This window comes from Lathamus discolor, chromosome 22, assembly GCF_037157495.1.
Source record: "Lathamus discolor isolate bLatDis1 chromosome 22, bLatDis1.hap1, whole genome shotgun sequence".
Taxonomy (NCBI): Eukaryota; Metazoa; Chordata; class Aves; order Psittaciformes; family Psittacidae; genus Lathamus; species Lathamus discolor.
Window position 1 is genome coordinate 4,799,669 of NC_088905.1, and position 18,597 is coordinate 4,818,265.

The 18,597-nt window shown below is 49.3% G+C and overlaps 1 protein-coding gene across 1 annotated transcript in view; it reads right to left on the bottom strand.

The window, feature by feature from the left end:
- XPO7 (exportin 7) overlaps window positions 1-18,597 on the bottom strand; it is a 38,158-nt gene that overhangs the window by 3,813 nt on the left and 15,748 nt on the right. Inside the window, exons 6-23 of the mRNA XM_065659307.1 lie at window positions 17,786-17,890; window positions 16,584-16,749; window positions 15,959-16,032; window positions 14,818-14,937; window positions 14,248-14,394; window positions 13,271-13,443; window positions 11,701-11,894; window positions 10,554-10,659; window positions 9,209-9,344; window positions 8,220-8,293; window positions 7,095-7,175; window positions 6,304-6,367; window positions 5,059-5,167; window positions 4,529-4,635; window positions 3,985-4,073; window positions 3,169-3,276; window positions 1,713-1,795; window positions 973-1,187 (exon numbers count right to left, since the gene is read on the bottom strand). Of these exons, the coding sequence (XP_065515379.1) occupies window positions 973-1,187; window positions 1,713-1,795; window positions 3,169-3,276; window positions 3,985-4,073; window positions 4,529-4,635; window positions 5,059-5,167; window positions 6,304-6,367; window positions 7,095-7,175; window positions 8,220-8,293; window positions 9,209-9,344; window positions 10,554-10,659; window positions 11,701-11,894; window positions 13,271-13,443; window positions 14,248-14,394; window positions 14,818-14,937; window positions 15,959-16,032; window positions 16,584-16,749; window positions 17,786-17,890 (2,151 nt within the window). The remainder of the gene's footprint in view (window positions 1-972; window positions 1,188-1,712; window positions 1,796-3,168; window positions 3,277-3,984; window positions 4,074-4,528; window positions 4,636-5,058; window positions 5,168-6,303; window positions 6,368-7,094; window positions 7,176-8,219; window positions 8,294-9,208; window positions 9,345-10,553; window positions 10,660-11,700; window positions 11,895-13,270; window positions 13,444-14,247; window positions 14,395-14,817; window positions 14,938-15,958; window positions 16,033-16,583; window positions 16,750-17,785; window positions 17,891-18,597) is intronic.

The following is an 18,597-nucleotide window of genomic DNA, read 5'->3' on the forward strand; positions in this document are numbered from 1 at the left end:
TGGAAAGAGAACAAACCAACCTCTCACAGCAGAACTGATGGGCCAACATGTTTTCCACCCTTCTCCACCACTAAAAGCCTTTCAAACAGGCTCAACCATGGTGCAGCAGGTTCCCAACACTGCTCTATCAAAACATCTCTCCCCACTGCTCTGCTTGTTTCTGAATGGGGAGTGTGAGTGAGTACATGCCAGTGCTGGAGATGCAGAGATAGGCCTGGCTCCCCAGGTGTCCAAGCAGAGTGCCAGCTCACATCAGAATCCACATGCAGGGTGCTGTGCTCAGCAGCAGGGCCACAGACCTCGCAGCAGCCCCCAGAGCAGGGGCCCTGTCTCCAAAGGGCAATGGTTTGGCCACTGGTGTATTAAATCAAGAACATGCCAAACGTGGTCTGAGAGATGGCAACAACTCCTTTCAGATCCTGCTATGGTAATAAGGGAGATAAGGCTTGGGAGGAGTATCTGCTGCCCTCTGTCCTCAGTATTTTGCCAAGTAGAACTGTGCTGATGGGGCCTCCAAGCTCTGGGGCAAAATGGGTTTCTGTATGAGGTGTGGATCACAGCAAGACTGTAGGCGGATGTCATCAGCAAGCAGGTTATGTTTTAATTGCTGAGGCATCCAGATCTCTGCCCACAGGCAACAGAGGCAAGAACAATCCCTCACTCACAGGAAGTGTTTTACAGACGGAGGAGGAATTATTCTGCTAATTGCTGTGCTGAGCCTTGGAGTGCACCATGCTGCAGAGCTGAGCAGCAGCAGGGCTGCCCGGGGGGGTCCTTGGCTGCTGGGGATGTTGCAGCCTTCACACAGGACCTGATGCTGCACATCCAGGAGCTGCAGGTTCCTCCTGGCCTCTGTCTAGAGCTGTGCTTCCGGGCAGCGGCATGAGTTCACTCCTCTCTGTGATTAAACTATTCCTTTAGTGTGTCATCTTCCAAACCTGCCTTCCCCTGCTAATCACGGGTTCAGCTTACCAGGAGGTCACTGTGAGGGATGGAAAGCAGAAGCTTGATAAAAGTTTGCAAGGCATTGTCCAGTGCATCATCCCCGTACAGACGGAAGACCCCAAAGTTGACGTAGCTCCCGCTCAGTGCAGCCTTCAGCATAGAGAAGCAGATGGAAATCCCCTTGAGCTTCAAGGCATAGACTTGATCCTTTGGGACCTCCCCAAGCGTTAGGATACGATTTCCTGCGTGAGCACAGAAGCGGACTCAGTATTTCATCCAACCCCTTTCTCCCCCAGGGAGCAGGGAAAAAAAGTAGAGCCGTAAGGAATGACTGAGGAGTCAGCAGGAAGCGTCAAAGGCTCGCTCCCCCAGCCAAAGGTTAAGGAACCCACTGCAAGTTCAGTGTGGCTCTTCTAGGAACCATGGCAGAATGTGACCGCATGTCACTTTGCTGTGGAAACAGGACAGCAGGACAGGCTTCCCCATGTCGCCTTGCACACTCACAAGGGGCTCAGCTGGGCTCCTGCTCCTTGCTGGCATTTTCTTCCTCATTTTCCATGGCAAACACCCTGCCCTGCAGCTCGCCTGCCTACCCAGCACCTCAAGCAGAAGCATCTCCCTGTATCTAAGCATGCATTCAGCAAGCAGGCTGGCACTGCTCCCCAGCCCAGGCTGTCTGAGCTGGCAAGGGCCCCAGCCCTCCCTCCCCAAGCAAGCAGAGCACTCAAGGGCAGAGCAAGGCTGCCCAGATCCCCCTGCACACTCACCATATGTAGTTATCATTTTACTCGTTTCTCGGAAGAGCAGGATGCCATTGGGTGAGGATACATCAAACTGCAGCCGTTGGGATCTAACGGAAAGACGGCATAAATTGGGGCTTAAACACACCTGGGAGTAAACCAAAGCTAACGTTGGAGCACCTTCATGTGCTGCTGTCTGCTGGGGCACCCTCCTCCCAGGGATGCTCCCCAGAGTTCAACAAGAACTCTGGACAAGGGCCTGCAGGGACAGGCCAAGGGGAATGGCTTGAACCTGCCAGAGGGGAGACTGAGATGAGCTCCTAGGCAGAAGCTCTTCCCTGTGAGGGTGCCAAGGAGCTGGCACAGGGTGCCCAGAGAAGCTGTGGCTGCCCCATCCCTGGCAGTGCTCAAGGCCAGGTTGGACACAGGGGCTTGGAGCAAGCTGCTCCAGTGGAAGGGGTCCCTGCCCGTGGAAGGGGTTGGAGCTGGATGAGCTTTAAGGTCCCTTCTAAGGCAAACCATTCCAGGATTCCTTGCTTCTATGAAAATGCCCTGATCTGGGAGAGAATCCTGCTGCTCCTTACCAAAGCCAGACAGGACACAAGCTCTGAGGGACAGAGCAGCTCTGCTGTCACAGAAGAAAGGGCCTGTTTTTCACAGACATTAGGAATATTCCGAGCTGGAGGCTGGAATCCTGTCTTGGCAATAGTCACTTGGCTACTGTACACAAACACAGCCAACATCTTGGAAGCAGCACTGTAGGGCAGGCTGACTAGCTCCTATTCATAACACCACCAAGATTTCAGAGCTTGGCATTTTATCCCCTACAACTGAAGTTCAGCGCGGTGTCCAGTTCATCTCTGAGACAAAAGCGGATGGATTCCCACAGGATTGTCCTATTGCAAAGACACCGCTGCCCTGGGGCAAAGTCTCCCAGGATGGGATCTCAAATGGCTGTGCCTGAACCCTGTGTCCCTTCCTCCCAGCTGTAACAACAGCCCCTTCCTCCCGGGTTGTGTGCTGCTGGCTGAGGGCCAGAGCAACATCTTGGCAGCTTCCTGCTGCCAGCTCAGCCAGCCTGAGTGATGTGAACAGTATCAGAGGTACCTCTCTGCTGGCAACAAGAGCTGATGCTCTAAAGCAAAAGTGCTCATCTGGCTGCCAGAGAGAACAAGGCTCATTTGGAACACAGGCTTTAAAAATTAACGTGAGCTGCCTGTCTCATCTTGTACTGCTGTCCTTGGAAGCAGACACTAAAGGAATCCAGTGCTATTGATCGTGTCTCTGGTCTGAGTCATGAGATCTGAAGCGTTCGATTTTCTTCTCTGCTGACACAGAGCCAGTTCCCCCCCGTCCCCTTTGCAGCCTTCAGAGCATAAATAACCCAAGTACAGAAAACACAGCCGGGCACCAACACCCCCCTGAAGGCTGAAGCAGCACAGACACAAATCCCTGCCAGTTTTCAGAGGCAGCAGGTTCATACCTATTATGTACCAGCTCAGCCATCAGTTTGAGGACGGGTGTAGTGCAGGCAGGGTCATGGTACCAGAGCTCAATGGCCCGCTGCAGGATTGGCATGTAGGATGGGTAACTGCAGGGTGAAAGCTAAGGAATATTGTGGCTTTGCTTGAAGCAAAAAAGGTCATGATTTCTACCAAAAGGCTTATTTTTGTGTACTGCACCCATCCCTTGTGAAGCAGCTTATGTGACAGGGTTAAACAGAGATGCTGCTTGCTGGGGTCTGCTTTATCACACAAAAAAATGAGTGTAATTAAAAATGGAACCTCTTCAGTGTGCTGAAGGAGTTGCAAACACACTTCTTATGCTAGGACAAACAAGAACCAAAAAGGTCTTGAATGAAAGGGAAGCCAGAACCAAAGATGTGTCAGTCAGTGCAGACAGCTGACCTTCCCCAGCCCTCCTGCTCTTTGAACAGCTATGCTCTCACCAAAAGGACAAGGATACCAACTGCTGTTGGCTTTGGTGAGCAAGAGAAGAAGCTTTTGTTGCTGCCGGGAAGCACGCATCCCATTAAAAGCCTTTGTGCTTTGCAGGTCAAATCTCTTTAGGTCCGCTCGGAAAAACCCCAACAGTTCAGCTTTGAGCAGACTTCTAGGTTGACTTGGTTACAGACAGACCTATTTTAGGGCTCAGAAACAGGATACTGAGTACTATACAAGCGAAGAGAAACCCCAGTCAGGGTTCAGCAGGGAAAACAGGACATTTGGACGCAGTCAGCCAGTGTTCTCCCCCCTCTGAGGGACATGAGGACTCAAGCTTTAGGGCAACAGAAGGATACATCCACTCAAACAACATCATGAAGCTGGTCTTGGCATTGAAGGCAAAGGCTATTCCCCTCAAGTCTCTCACCAAGCCAACCAAAGTTCTCTGCATTGCAAAAGAAAAGAGATATTAAAACTTGACACACGTATGGATCTCTCCCTCCCTGTCTCCACCAGCCCAGCTCCTCCCATCCCAACAGGAATACAGCCTTTCTGTGCTGGATGCCAGTCCCAGGTTAGACATAGTTCTTCCTCTTCAGTGCCTCTTTAGTTTGAGCCAGTGCAGTGACAGTACCGGGGTTTCTCATTCCAAACAGAAGGAAAGCTGGCTTCAACTATGAACTCCACCTGCACCCCAAAGGGTACAAGATACTGCTTCCCCACACACTGGCAGGAAAGCCCCCATCCCTCCAGCATCTACTTGTTTCATTCAGAAGAGAATGGCTCTCACTCTGCACGAGTTACTTGTTCTCTCTTGTCTGCCTCAACTGAAAATGTCAAAGCCCCTGAGGGAAACAGCAGGGAGAGCATGGATAACAGGGAAGGTCCTGCCCAACTTACTTTTGCCTCTTGTTCATTGAAGGTATTTGTACTGAACATCTGTGCCACGGTCTCAAAGGCAGCAGTGAGGGGAAGCATGAACTGCTCATACTGATCTTCATCTTCCCCTGAAAGAGAAAGAAAAGGAAATCAGGAAAGGGGGAGATAAGAAAGGAGGAAACAGAGTGCACATCCTTGACCCTCACTCCTGCCTATGCTGGACCTGCAGAGCTCGAGGCAGAGACACACAGACACAGGTCTACTGATGCCAATATCCAGGTTCTAGATAAGGCTTAGAACAAACTGCCGAATCAGGAAAACATTGGGAATACGAAGGGGAAATTTCGCCACAGTCTTGGTGCCATGTACCTGTGGGCTACTTGTACTCAGTGACACGGCATCAAACCCACTCTCAAGCTTCTCTCCCCTGCTTTTTCTTGTCCCATTTGGCTTTTCTCATTCCCAGCATCCTTTCTTGAAGGAGCTCACAGCAGAGCCTGGCACCCAAATCACAGAGTTTTGCTCCGGTTCCCAGGAACAGACCCCAGTACCTAAATCCACCATGAGAAGACGCCCAAGTGCAGTGTAGAACGTAGTCCGACACCTCATGTCAGTCAGGTTGGACTGATTGTTAATACCCAGGAAGGAAAAGTGCTCACTCTGCAAAGGGAAGAGGAGAGATGGGTTAAATGGGAACCACCACCTCGAACAGGCTCCTGGATTGAGGGCTGAGGAGCCCTCATTCCCCTGGCTGATTCCCAGCTGATGCAAGGATGAGAAGCAGGGAAGCACACGGGTACCTTGCTAACCACATCTGCCAGCCATCTCGGAGAACATACCACCAGAGGGCAACAGGCACCGTGCCCTGCCCACTGGCAAAGCCAGCAGTGCTATCTGTCAACTTTCATCTCGGAACTCGCCAAGACCAGATGAACAAGGAAGTCTTGCTTTGCCTCCAGAGCAGAGAACCAATCTGCTCTCCTTACTCATGCGACACTGTAAGCATTAAATTGCTGAAAACCCAGTTACTCTACCACTGTTCTCTATGGAAAGAGTAGCCCCAAATGATGAGCAGTCTGAAAGCAGCTTCTGGACTAAACACAGGACATGAGACTGCCTGCAAAACATCTCCTGGCTCAAGGAAGACAGTGCCTGGTGCCACCAGTCAATGCAAACTTTCTAGATGTGGTGCTGGGAGTCACGAGATGACCACATGCACACAGAGGTGTTAGAAACGTGACACTTTGCTGCTGGCTTTAGTTGCTTAGTCTGACATTCCTGATTTCAACCAGCAGCCCACATGTGCACAATGAGTATCAACTCACTGGAAGTACCTCACAGTGGCAGTGACCAAGGCCCAAGGCTGCTATCCTAAGCACTGCAAGCCATGGCACTTCTTCCGAATCAGCACTTTCAGAATGAAAGCAGGAGCAGTGAAATGCTGTTATATTTATATATATACATAAAATGCTTCAAGTTGCACAAAGTGCTCACTGCCTGGCTGCAGCAGTACCAGCTGTCTCCTGCATTTCTCCCTGGAGACGGCTCTTTCAGTGGAGAGCAGAGATCCCCCCATTAACACCTTGGGGATGAAAGGTACCACATAATTACAGCCCCTCCAAATGGAGCAGAGATAGAACACAGCGTATTTCCTAGATCATGCATGGCATCTAGTAGAATGGAAGCATCTGGGAGACAGGGCAACTTCAGAAGTGAGTCCAGGTGTTAAACTGAAGGGATTATCTCAGCTGCAACAGGCAGCAGGAGGACAAGAAGCAGGAGGTGGAAGGACTCACCGTGTGATTGTTCAGCATGAACTGTACGGCGCTCAGCTTCACCAGCTTTCTAACACTGCTGTACGTAAATGGGGTGTTAAGGAAGCAGCAGAGTCAGCAGAAAACTTGTTACAATGCTTGCAAAGGCAAACCTGGAAGGGGACTTATGTCTGTATTATTGAATATATTCTAGCCTCAATTCCACTTGTTTCAAGAGCAACTAAGTTGCATAAAGCTCTACTGCAGAGACCTGCAGTGACCATTTTTATTTACTCTGTCAGGAAGAACAAGACCATAAGACAGTGTAACAAATTAAGTGTGGATGGAAAGCTACAAAACAATTATGGCCCAAAAGAAAAAACCTACATTATAGCCATCCACTGCAATTCCACAGCTAGATTTACATTAGACATTAGGCACAAGTTCTTCCCTGTGAGGGTGCTGAGGTGCTGGCACAGGGTGCCCAGAGAAGCTGTGGCTGCCCCATCCCTGGCAGTGGTCAAGGCCAGGCTGGACAGGGCTTGGAGCAAGCTGCTCCAGTGGAAGGTGTCCTGCCCATGGCAGGGGATTGGAACTGGATGAGCTTTAAGGTCCTTTCCAACACAAATCAGTCTGGGGCTCTATGAGTCTAGGTAAGATGCTGACCAAATACTCGCACTCTCACTCTGCTCTTCTCACTACCCAGAAGATGAGGTGGGTCAGAAATCTGTTCCATGCAGAGTGCTCCTGTTCCAGCCGAACACCTGGGTCACTCTTCCCCCATCCTGAGGTTCAAGTGTTCTGCAGACCCAACAGCTCTTCTAAAAGGATATCCAATGGAGAGGTCATTGAGCAGCTGCAGTGTCTTGGAGGTGATGGGCTCGCACCGACCCCAGTACTTCAAGTTGGTGATGCTAGGAAAGAGGACAACAAGGATGATCAGAGGGGTTTGCTTGGCTTCCCGTTTGCTGTGCGGTGGATTCTTCAGTTCAAGAGTCACCCAACATCATCAGCTCCACCCTCCACCGAGACCACAGACATCACAAGCCACAAAATATTGGTATAAAATTACTGTACTTACATTTGGTTGACTAGAAAATTATCCTTCAGATAATCTTCACTACTTGGGTCCCAAGCTACACTGGCCCATACCCAGGCCCTTGGAATTCTGTGGCACTCCAGGGCTGGTTTCTGCAGCAAGGGTAAGAGAATTCTGCGGCAGTGACTACATGCAGACGTATGCAATTCTGCACCTGCACCATCCACTGTCAGCTGCAGAATTCTAATAGCCCTTGCTCCTTCCAGGAGAGCCATTTCACCCCTTAGGGACAACGCATCACCCCCATGCATGTAAAGATGGGGGTGATGCTATAGAAGCTGAGGGGGAGCTAGAGGCTGCACCTCACCAGGCACATGGCACTGGGTGTCAGCACTGGAGCTACTGAATTGGTTCAAAAACACTAATGGAGGCTCCTGAAGCCATGATAAAAAGCCAGTGGACAGGTTTGGTCCAGAGGAGAGCTGCCAAGAACAGGCCAAACAGGTGCCTACCAGAGTGGAGGAGTTTTAAGGACGGACCTGCACTACTCTGGGACTGAACAGCACAGTTTGAAGGAGCAGTCCCCTCCCCATTGAGCTTTCGTGGCTGGTGATTGCCAATAGTCAAGTGATAAGGCATGAGTGCTTGAGGCTGTCCCCTCCCTGACTGTGGTCTTACTGAGCAGACACTGCAAAGAGAATCCATTCGCCTGGTGTACAGCTTATTGTGGTGGCTCCACGGTGGATAAATCAATCCTGGACATTGCACGTGACTCAGGCCCTGACAAAAGCCCGTGTTCTCTTGAGTAACCAGATGTTACTAGGTTTAGACTGAACAACACTCCCTCATATGGCAGTTTTCCTGGTTACACCTTCAAACAAACCCTGGAATCTCTGATGCCTGCATCAGGAACACTTACATTTTTCCTATGAAGACGCTCAGGACCATGGTCTCATCATTCAGCCCCAGGACCTCTGAGAGGCGGCGGTAGAGCTGGAGGGGGGAAACAACACAATTAAAAGCTGCCAAGAAAAGTTCTGATCGAAGGTTGTTCTTCTCTTGCCATCCCTTTGCAGCACACGTGCCTGGGGGGGGCACATCTGGGCTTTCCCAGACCACAACCTTCTCTGTGTTGCCTGATCTGATCCAGACCAATACTCGCCCTCATCACTGCTACCTCTTTATATCCCTCGTCACAGCAGGTTCAGGTACTGTACAAAGACACTGGAGCACTTGCTTTGCCTAAGGAAAGGGGATATCACTGTGCTCCATCTGCAGCTTCATGCACTATCTTAAGTGTATTTGGAACTCTTAAGCCCCTTGCCTCATCACTGCTCCAAACTCTCTGGGGTGGGGAAGGAAAGCCGTATGTGACTGGAAAGGAAGAGAACCTGACTCTAGAGTGATGATGCTCCTATTTTTACATATTTATTTAAAAAAGGTATTTTGCATCTCTAGAGACACCAAGGCAAAATCCAGTACATCTACAATTGCCTTGTGATGAAGAGGACGGACATTTATCTACACTTTGGAGCTGAGGAAGCAAGGCACAGATGCTAAGCTCAGGTTCCTCACAGGTGTATGAGGTGGTGCAACTCACACACTTCCACAGTTATCATTTGAAGTCACAGCAGAAACTCAGCAAGTCACAAAACTGAACACAGGTCTCTAGTTCCAGGTTGCTGCCATAGTCATGGGCTCCTTCCTGACACTTACAGAACCAGGTAGTCCAAAAACAGCTCAGAGTTTGCAAAGGTAACACTGGACATGCATCTAAACCGCCTGGCACAGGTCTGGAGTTTGCAGCTATAAAGATGAGACAAATAACGCCACTTGCTCTCATTTTAAAAGGGTAGCTATTACTGGACTTTGCATCACCACAGAGATGCAGCCAAGAGGACTGATTACCTTGGAAGACTTCTGCACCTGATCTCCAATGTAGATCTTGCGGAACTGCTCAAAGAAGCTCAGCATGGCAAGCTCCAGCTTCTCATTCCCTGCCTGTGCCAGGCGAGAGTCCGTCAAGTTCATCAGCTGCAGCACCCTGCAGAGGGGAAAAACACACCCTGGAGATGGACACATGGAGAAAGGAGAGATTTCTGCTGTTTCCAGGCTGTGTACAACAGTATCTGTCACCTTCTGTGGGCATTGTGGGCCAAGAACTGACAAAACTGGTAAAACTCTCACTAGGGCACATTCCTCTTCAGCACAAGGCCATCATAAATATTCCATATCCCTTTTAACAGGGATGCAAGGCCTTAGATTTAATTTGCTGCAGAAGTGACTTTCAGGTGCTTTAGAGCACTGACCCATGACAGGTCCATCAAAGCCACCTTAGCAATGTGCTCCCCTCACAAGAGCCAGACTCTAAACGACAACCCCAACTTCAGCAGCAGCACTGCTGTGACCTGTGCACAGTGAGCAGCCCTGGCTGGCAAGGAAGGGGTGGAGGGATTTGAGGTAACACATATGCAGCAGAGCAGGGGAGCAAAAGCAATGAGATTTTTTGGCAAGTGCCACAAAGCACAAAATGGGAAAAGATAAAACATAGACTTCTCTAACATCTCTCATATATGCTGGCTCTGAAGTAGCTGAAATATATGCAGGGTTTCACCATTTCCCCTTCAGTAACTCATCAGCTACATGGGAAGCCAGGGCTTGACGTTATCCATTGGCTCACCAACAGGCCAGCTTCCATACACTCCCAGTTACATCCTTTTCCCACCCTAGCTTCCAAGCAGAGCAATTTGGCTCTGGAGCAGAAGGCACTCAGTGTGACTCAAGGTCGTTCTACGTGTTCTCACATCCACCAAATAAAGCTTGCACTGGAGAGGATTTACAGTCCCAAATATCCAGCAAGGGTTAGATGATGTGTTAAAGCTATAGGAGAACTACAATATTCACAGCATATCACTTTGGATCATTAACTAGGAAAAAGACTTTTCCCCCCACCCCAGCAAATAACCATCATGCGTTTAGTTCTGCTTCAATGCACGCAGTTAAGCCTGGTGTAATCCCTCTCTCACAGGCTCTTCCCCTCTCATTCTCTTTCTCATGACCCACATCTCCCAATTTAGCCAAGCCACAGCAGATGGTTGCTGAGTGGCTCCAGCCAGCGCCTCAATCTCTTCCTTCAGGATGGCCAACTCCACACTTGCTCAGTGACAAGAGGGGAAGAACATGGTGGCAGCTTCAGCAGGGCAATTCTTTTGTGGTCTTCAGTGGTGGGGCAGCTAGAAAAGAGCATCCCTACCGACAGACCAACTCGCCATCCATCGCATCCTGCTCATCCGTGCTGGCGAAGGAGACCCTGCCACCAATCACTGCCCCGATGATATAGACGAGCCACGTCAGGCGCCCTGCAACCAACAGACACATCACAACCAGCACATCACAAGGAGGAAGCCACATTTTGTTTTGGCAAAGGCAGGATTCAGAGGGAGGATCTTTCTGCTTTCATGCCCATCTATACTCAAATTACTCTGTTTTCCACTTGCAGGCACGGCTTTGCTAGAAAGGAAAGAAGAATGCGAGGTCTGCCTGAAAGATTTCATTCCTTAAAGCTATTCCACTACAGCAAGCCACTTGTAAAACTGTTCAGGGTGTTTCAACACGTGTAGACACCAGCAGGCAGTGTTTATTCTTTCAAAGTACGTGTGGCTGGTGGAGAAGACAACCCCATGTGGAGCTTTGCCCACACAAAGAAATAAAGAAGTGCTGTTAGATCAGACAATACTGCTTCAAAAGGAAGAGGAACAGTTTTCACACCTGTGCTGATGTGCCTATTCTCCTTAGACAAGGAAGCCAGCTATGTTATTAGAGAAGGGGCATAACACAGCTAAACTTTAGCCTCCAACCAGGATTAAGTAATTCCCAAACCAACTAGCCAGTCAAGTACAAAACCTGCGTGCTGAATGCACCCGACGCTGTGGGCATCCTCCATCCCTCAGACACTGGCATCAGCTGAAAACCTCTCTCAGTTACTCATTACCAAAAATCAGCTGGAGGTCTCTGTCCCATACTCAGTGGGGAGATTCAAATGAGCACTCCACAACCTTCCTCTGACAAAAGAGGGATGGGGCCAGGCAGTGCTGACCACCTCTGGATGGGGGAACATCCTCAGAACTCATCTCTGAAAGCCTGGGGAAGGATGTGCTACATCTGCCCCCACAAAAGGAATGGAGGAGTCAGCCGTAGGACAGCGATATCTTCAGCAGCAATGTTATGTCTGTCTACAGCCAAAAATATTCTACACCTTATGAGCACCACCCTGTTTGTGAGTTCTCCCTCCCAGCTTTGGGTGCAGGGCTTTCACCATCAGTGCAGGCTTCTGACAGGGTGCTCAGGAGAACACGCAACCTACTGCAAGCTCACAGGCCACAGTTCTCAAACATGCTCACCTTCTTGTACAGCAACATCCATGGGGCTGGCGGTGGCACTCTGCAGCAGCTCCTGGTAGGACTGGGCTGACTGGTCAAAGAGCTGCACGAGCAGAGCGCAGGTCTTCTCGTACTCACACCGGCCAATGGTGGACAGCTGATCTAGCTGCTGCTGTACAAGGCCAGTATCATCCAGAGGATCCTCCAAACCATCCCTAAGCAGCAAGAAAGCAGATTAGAAAAGGACTTAAACTGTAGAGATAGCCTAACCCATACGGAGAAGGACTTGAGGGTGTTGGGTGAGGAGAAGCTCCCCATGACCAGGCTTCACAGTGCACTGAGACCCCAACACAAGAGGGACGTGAAGCTGCTGGAGCGAGTCCAGAGGAGGCCACCATTATAGCCATCCACTGCAATTCCACAGCTAGCTTTACATTAGACATTAGGCACAAGTTATTTCATGTGAGGGTGCTGAGGCGCTGGCACAGGGTGCCCAGAGAAGCTGTGGTTGTCCCATCCCTCACAGTGTTGAAGGCCAGGTTGGACACAGGGGCTTGGAGCAAGCTGCTCCAGTGGAAGGTGTCCCTGCCCATGGCAGGGGCTGGAGGAGCTTTAATATCCCTTCCACCCCAAACCATTCCAGGGTTCTATGATAACAAGCTTATTTCTATCATGTAGAAGATGCTTTCTCAGCCCTACAATTTCAATGACTCAAGTCTCTGCCTCTGCTATTTGCCAGGATGAAGAACTGCACCAACCGATGCAATCACCTGTTACTGTGACCATAAATCAGCACAGCAGTGGCTCAGGTGCAAAGGCCATTGGGACCTGGGCTGAGTAAGCTCTTCTTACATCTTTAACATTCATCCAGGTCTTTGAACAGAGTGTGCAGTGCCAAGAACAAGGTCTCTCTCTGGTTGTCTTTGTCTAACAAAGCTTCCCATCTTTCTCTATGTGTTATTGCTGTTTCCTCTTAAGTACACAAACCTCAACAATAAGTTTACTGCAAACTCCAGAACCAGGTAACTGTGCTGTTAAGACACCTAAAAAGGTATAAGCTGGTCAGTCTTCCTGAGGAGAGGCATTAGTTTACCCTATTTGATCATTTGTCTTCATCAAACACAAACACACACAAAGTGGAATTCATCCCACACCAGTTCAGGCACTGAGAGTCCTGTAGGCTGCACTTACACTCAAATGGAAAAAAAAGATACTTTTAGGTGTAATTTTGCTATCCTACAGCAGAGATTTAACTGAGTCACACTGTATACATATTCCTCTCTGCTATGATGGCAGTGTAAATGGTATGCTGCAGATGTTTGATAACAGGCAAGATGAATTCTACATGAGAGACCACTCAGATCAATATCAGCCATTGGAGATTGAGCAAGCTCTCAAAAAGCCCAGCTTAAACTTCAGAGGCAGAACATGCAGTTTAGGTGAACCAGCCTTAGGAACCAGTGGTGACTCCCAGAACTTCCTGCAGCCATACCCATTTCTAAACAGGAATTCAGAATGGAAACACAGTGGAGCCTGCTGTGTCAGCCTGGTGCTGGCAGGCAGACTGCTGCCATCCCTCTGCTCTGCTTACCTCAGGATGATGTGCACAGACTCCAGCCTGGATGTGATGTAAGCTTTTGTGACTTCTGGGGTATAAGTTTCCAGCATGTGAGGCTCTGTGGCTTTAACATAGGGCACTGATGCAGCCAGGCGCTGCCACAGGCTCAGCAGATAGTGAACACTGTTCGGGGCGAACTCCCAGTGCTGCAGGAGAAAGAAAGGGCAGGAAAGCAGTGAGGAGAGGGCGAGGAAACCAAGTTATGATCTTGGTTCTTTCACCCAGGTTATTTGGGCTCACACAGCACAGACAAGGCAGTATCTAGCAGGTTTAATACTGTGGGTGCCAATGTGAGCAATGAATTTTACACCTGAATGCAACGGGTATTATCAGCATCCAGTGAACACTGCCAGACAATCCTCAGCTCCTGGGTGGTGCAGCTGAGCCAAAGCCTTTGGTCCCAAACTGCTGCTGAGCTCATGCTGTAGCATGCTGCGAGCAGCTCCCCCAGTTGAAAGTACAGCTTAAAGCTGTTTCCCAGATAAATACTAAGATTTAAGAGACAAAGGCATTATGCAAGCTATACAGTTTCCTTGACCATATTCTGTGCAGGGGTGCAGTTACAAGCTGTATCCACCAGTGGAAAACACAGTGGGAATATGGCATGATATTCATATTACAAGCAACCCCTTCAACTGCATTTTAATAGTGATTGATACATAAGTCTAAAAATAAGTCTTATTTAACAAGCTGGGTTTTTTCCCTCTGCTAGGACATGGGAAGGCTCTGGAGGCACAGCAGCTCTGCCTTCCCTCACATCCTGCTCCATTCAGGAGGAATTCAGAGAATCATCAATGCTCCTCCACAGGGTTCTGCCAGAGCCTGTGGGGCATTGTGGTAAAATAACAGCAAATTACAGGGCAAAGAAGAGCCAAGAGGGTTGTGATTTTGTTTGAAGAGAAGACAAAAGGCATGAGCACCCCTCGAGGGTGAGTAGAACCACTCTGTACCTGCAGGCTGGTCACGGTGAAGTTGGCAATGAGTCGGATGACCTCGGGGTAGTTCTCCACCTTCACCAGCTCTCCCAGCTGGTAGTTGCTTTTCAACCGGGCCAGCAACCGGCAGAACTCATGGTAGTTGTTTGGGTCTGACAAACTCTGAGAGGAGAACAAGAGGAGAACTGAGAAACACTCCCCAGTGCTTGGTGGTCAGCTACAGGAGGTGCAGAGTGATGGTGGAATGGTAGGAAAAGGAAGAGAGCAGCAAGATGAGGGAGTTGAGGTGCTGGCACAGGGTGCCCAGAGAAGCTGTGGCTGCCCCATCCCTGGCAGCGTTCAAAGCCAGGTTGGATGGGGCTTACAGCAACCTGCTCCAGTGGAAGGTGTCCCTGCCTGTGGCAGGAGGCTGGAACTGGATGAGCTTTAGGGTCCCTTCCAATATAAACCAGTCTGGGATTCTATGTTGCACCCTTCACCCCAGTGCCACAAGTGGGACACACACATTAGAAAGCATTTTTGGTGAAAAAACTTGACGCTGAGTAAGCAGGGACCTGATTCCACTGCCTGCATCCTAATACTCACCTGGGGGTTTTCCAGTATTCGTTTAACTCCATCCACGAGATGAGATAAGAACTTTGCTCTCTCTGCATTGTTGAAGAGGGATCTGCGCACGGAGGCTATCTGCACCAGGCAGGACAAGACCTGGAAGGGGCAAAGAATATATAGGAAGGAATCAGAGCAATAAAGTGAACAGCACATTTCCTTTTCATGACATAAGGAATCATTTCAGTCTGCTGCTCCTTTGCATGCTCTGGAACAGCTCCTTCTCTGTGGCTGTGTCATCTGGGTATGTCAAAGGTGTGTTCCAAATTCTGCTCCCAGAAATGCTGGGATTTCTTCAGATGGAGAATACAGATTGCATCAGACTGAACATACCCCCGGGTTGGCAGGGAAAGCTGCTGAACTTAACTCAGACTTGGAGAAGTATCGCTGGAGACAGAATGAAAGGCAGGAATAAAAATAAATGAAGTTGTTCTCAACCCACCCTCTGGAATTTAAATCCAGAGTGAATTCCCAGGGTGCCGCTGCAGTAGTAACAGGGTAGTGAATAGGATTTGGAAGAGCAGCAGCAGTAAGCTAGGACTGGCACCCTGCAAGCCTTACGCAGAGGCAAAACCTCATTCCCTCTGACCAGCTCTGACTGAGAAGTATTTATCAGACAGGGCAATGCCTGGCAGGCAGGTCTTTTTTTTCCAAGAAGAAATTATCCATCTTTGAGTTCAGTTGTTCTATTGGCCACTTCATCCAACTGGGACATGGCCTAGTTTGAAAGTGTGGAAGGAGAAAAGTACATTCATCAGTTGTGCTCCCTACCTACTCGCAGTACGGTTTTAGGATTGACTCAGCAGTGCAGTGGGAATAGCATCCCTCAAAAAGGGGTGGCTGGGAGAGTGAGCAGGCAGGCTCCAAGCTATGGAAAGACAAGGAAGGGGGCTGGAAGCAAGCAAGCTGCTCTTAGGTCAAATCTCAACCTGCAGATGCATCAAGATACAAGCAGCAGTACCGGATCCTTTGTCACTATGGCACAAGGCAGTGTCATCATTGTGGAGGCAGCTGTGTGAAGCCAGCCTAAGGCATTTTTATCACCAGTAAGTCTCCCAGATGAATCCTACACACACTGCCTGGTAGTGGAGTCTGTAAGGGAAATAAACACTGAACTTACCAGAGGAGAAAACGAAGGAGGGATGGAATGATAAAGATCAAAAAACAACTGAAGGGTTGAAGAATCCAAGAATGCTGAAAGAGAACAGAGCATTATACTGAGGACACCTCCATCTACTGCTTTCCATAGGTGAAAAGCTCAGCTTACCAACCACGGCATGTGTACTGTCATGTGAAGTACCACTCTAGGAGAACATTCCCAAGGGATCTGACATTTTTACCCCATTTCCTTTCCTAGAAATAAAGGAAATCTCCTGGTACTTGCTGCTAAGACAAAATTACAGGGAGATATTTTAAGCACACAATCTGTGAAACTGCCTGCAAAGTGACTGGTGAGAACAGCAAGGATGCTGAGAGCAGGTGCCCAGTCACTTGGTACTGCCATTTCTAAAGCAGCCCAACCATTTGCTGTTTCCTGAATTGGCAGGTGGAAGACTGGAAGGGCAGAGGGTGTTTTTATAGCTCAAGAGAGCCAACCCCAACTGAATTGCGTTTGTAATGGCACTAAGGAAAGGCTGGATTTTACATCTGACATCCTACATGGCCGTTTATTGCAGTACAGCAAGGGATGGAGCAGGTCACCCCTGCTCTCAGCTGCTGTGGTGTAGATCATAGCCAGCTTTTACCTGATCTCCAACTGGTTGGGATCTGCACAGTGCAAAGATCATCTGAGGACTCATCTGTTGATGTGCCAATGAAATCAAAGTTCAGGCAGTTGTGTGTGAGCTTAAGCAGCTGCATGAGCAGCCCATGCTGGCTCTCATCATTCAGGTTCAGGTTCTTCCCAGAAGCCTGTAAAAGACATGGGATTACAAAAAGGAAAAATAAATCGATGTGACAGCTGAGTCTGAGGCAGTAATTTAACTTGAAACAGGATGTGGCAATCATAAGGATCATATGCCACAAGCACCAACCCCAGTGATCACATACTTTCACAGACAGCATGTGTATTTACATGCTTTATCTTCACAGGAGATGGATAAACAGCACTTTCTTTTTCACTCAGCTTGTACTGCACAGGAGGAAAACTAGCCAGGCTTGCCAGCATGCAATCATACCATGAGATTCCGGAGATAAGGAAGTTCTTATTAAGGTTAAACACAAGAATACATTTCCTGCCTGAGGAGCACTTCGCAGCAGGGAATCCTGTTGCTCCACCTACCCCTCCTATGGAAATGAGGGCCTTCATTTCTGTTGCACAGATGATCTGCACAAACCCTGCTCTGGTTACACACTGCCATGGGCAGGGAATGCAGGGATACTCTCAAGTAACACAAAACTCAATGGACATGAAATGCCAAGTCATTTCACTGCAGCTGAAATGCAGCATTTGGGTCTAGACTCCAGGGACAGGCCAGCCTGTCTATGCTTTGTATTATCACTGTACTTAAACCAAACCAAAAATCCCCAAACTAATAACAAAATAAACCCCCAAACTGCAGTCCTGACCCAGCTCTGGGGCAACAGCACAAGAGGGACCTGGAGCTGTTGGAGCGAGGCCAGAGGAGGCCATGGAGCTGCTGCGAGGGCTGGAGCAGCTCTGCTCTGGAGCCAGGCTGAAAGAGCTGGGCTGGGTCAGCCTGGAGAAGGCTCCTTAAGGGAGCATGAAACTGCTGCATGAAAGGGAGATCTTAGAGCAGCTCCAGTGCCTAAAGGGGCTACAGGAAACCTGGAGAGGGGCTTGGGACAAGGGCCTGTAGGGACAGGCCAAGGGGAATGGCTTTAACCTGCCAGAGGGGAGACTGAGAGGAGCTCTTAGGCAGAAGAGCCCAAAGCCTGTTACCCAACATGCAGCCCCAAAAGAGATGCCAAATGACAGTTTCCTTACCTGTTTCAGTAAATTGCATGACAGTGTGAAAATATCGAACAAAGATGAATCACGGAAGGAAGAGGCTATTTTCCTGTGCTTGGTCAGTGGATGAGTAGTATCCGCCTGAGCAGAGAGAAAAGCAATGCTTAGACCTGAGGGTCAGAGGTGGAACAAGACCAGCAGGACACAGTGGAGCCCTGTTAAGCCCTGGGACACCCAGGTCTTCCTCCCCAGAGCGATGTCACACCAGTTGGCTACTCCAGGGGGATGCGCTGTGCTATGGTTCTTCCACGGATAAAATCATATTGCTGATGACAGGACTTTCCACCTCCAATACTCACAATGCAGCTTCCCTGCACCCTGCCTGACAGCAAGGGTGGGTTTACTCTCAAGTTCATTTCAATCTCTTCCAAAGCAGGATCAAAAGCACTTCAGTCATTTTAGAAACTCCAACACTGCCTTCTAAAGTGCTCCAAACTCCTGAGAGTTCAATCCTACCTGAAGCCCTGGGCAGACACATGGTCAAGTCCCAGCAATCCTAATTCCCCTCCTGAACCTGCACAGATGAGAAGAAACTAGAAGGAGAGTTAAGCACTGCCAGCCAGTTTGGACTGTGCTGTATCTATCGTAGCAAGCTCCAGTTCTGGACCTCTCACTGTAGCAGAATAAAAAGGTGAGATGAGATCCAAGAGGCAAATCCACACAAACTGCTTTGTACGGGAGAACAAAGTCTCCAGCTGGTTCAAGCAGAGGCACACAACGCAAAGCTCCACTTTCCTTATGCTTTTGTTACTACACCTCTTTTAACCTTAAATATGCACCTGTCTCAT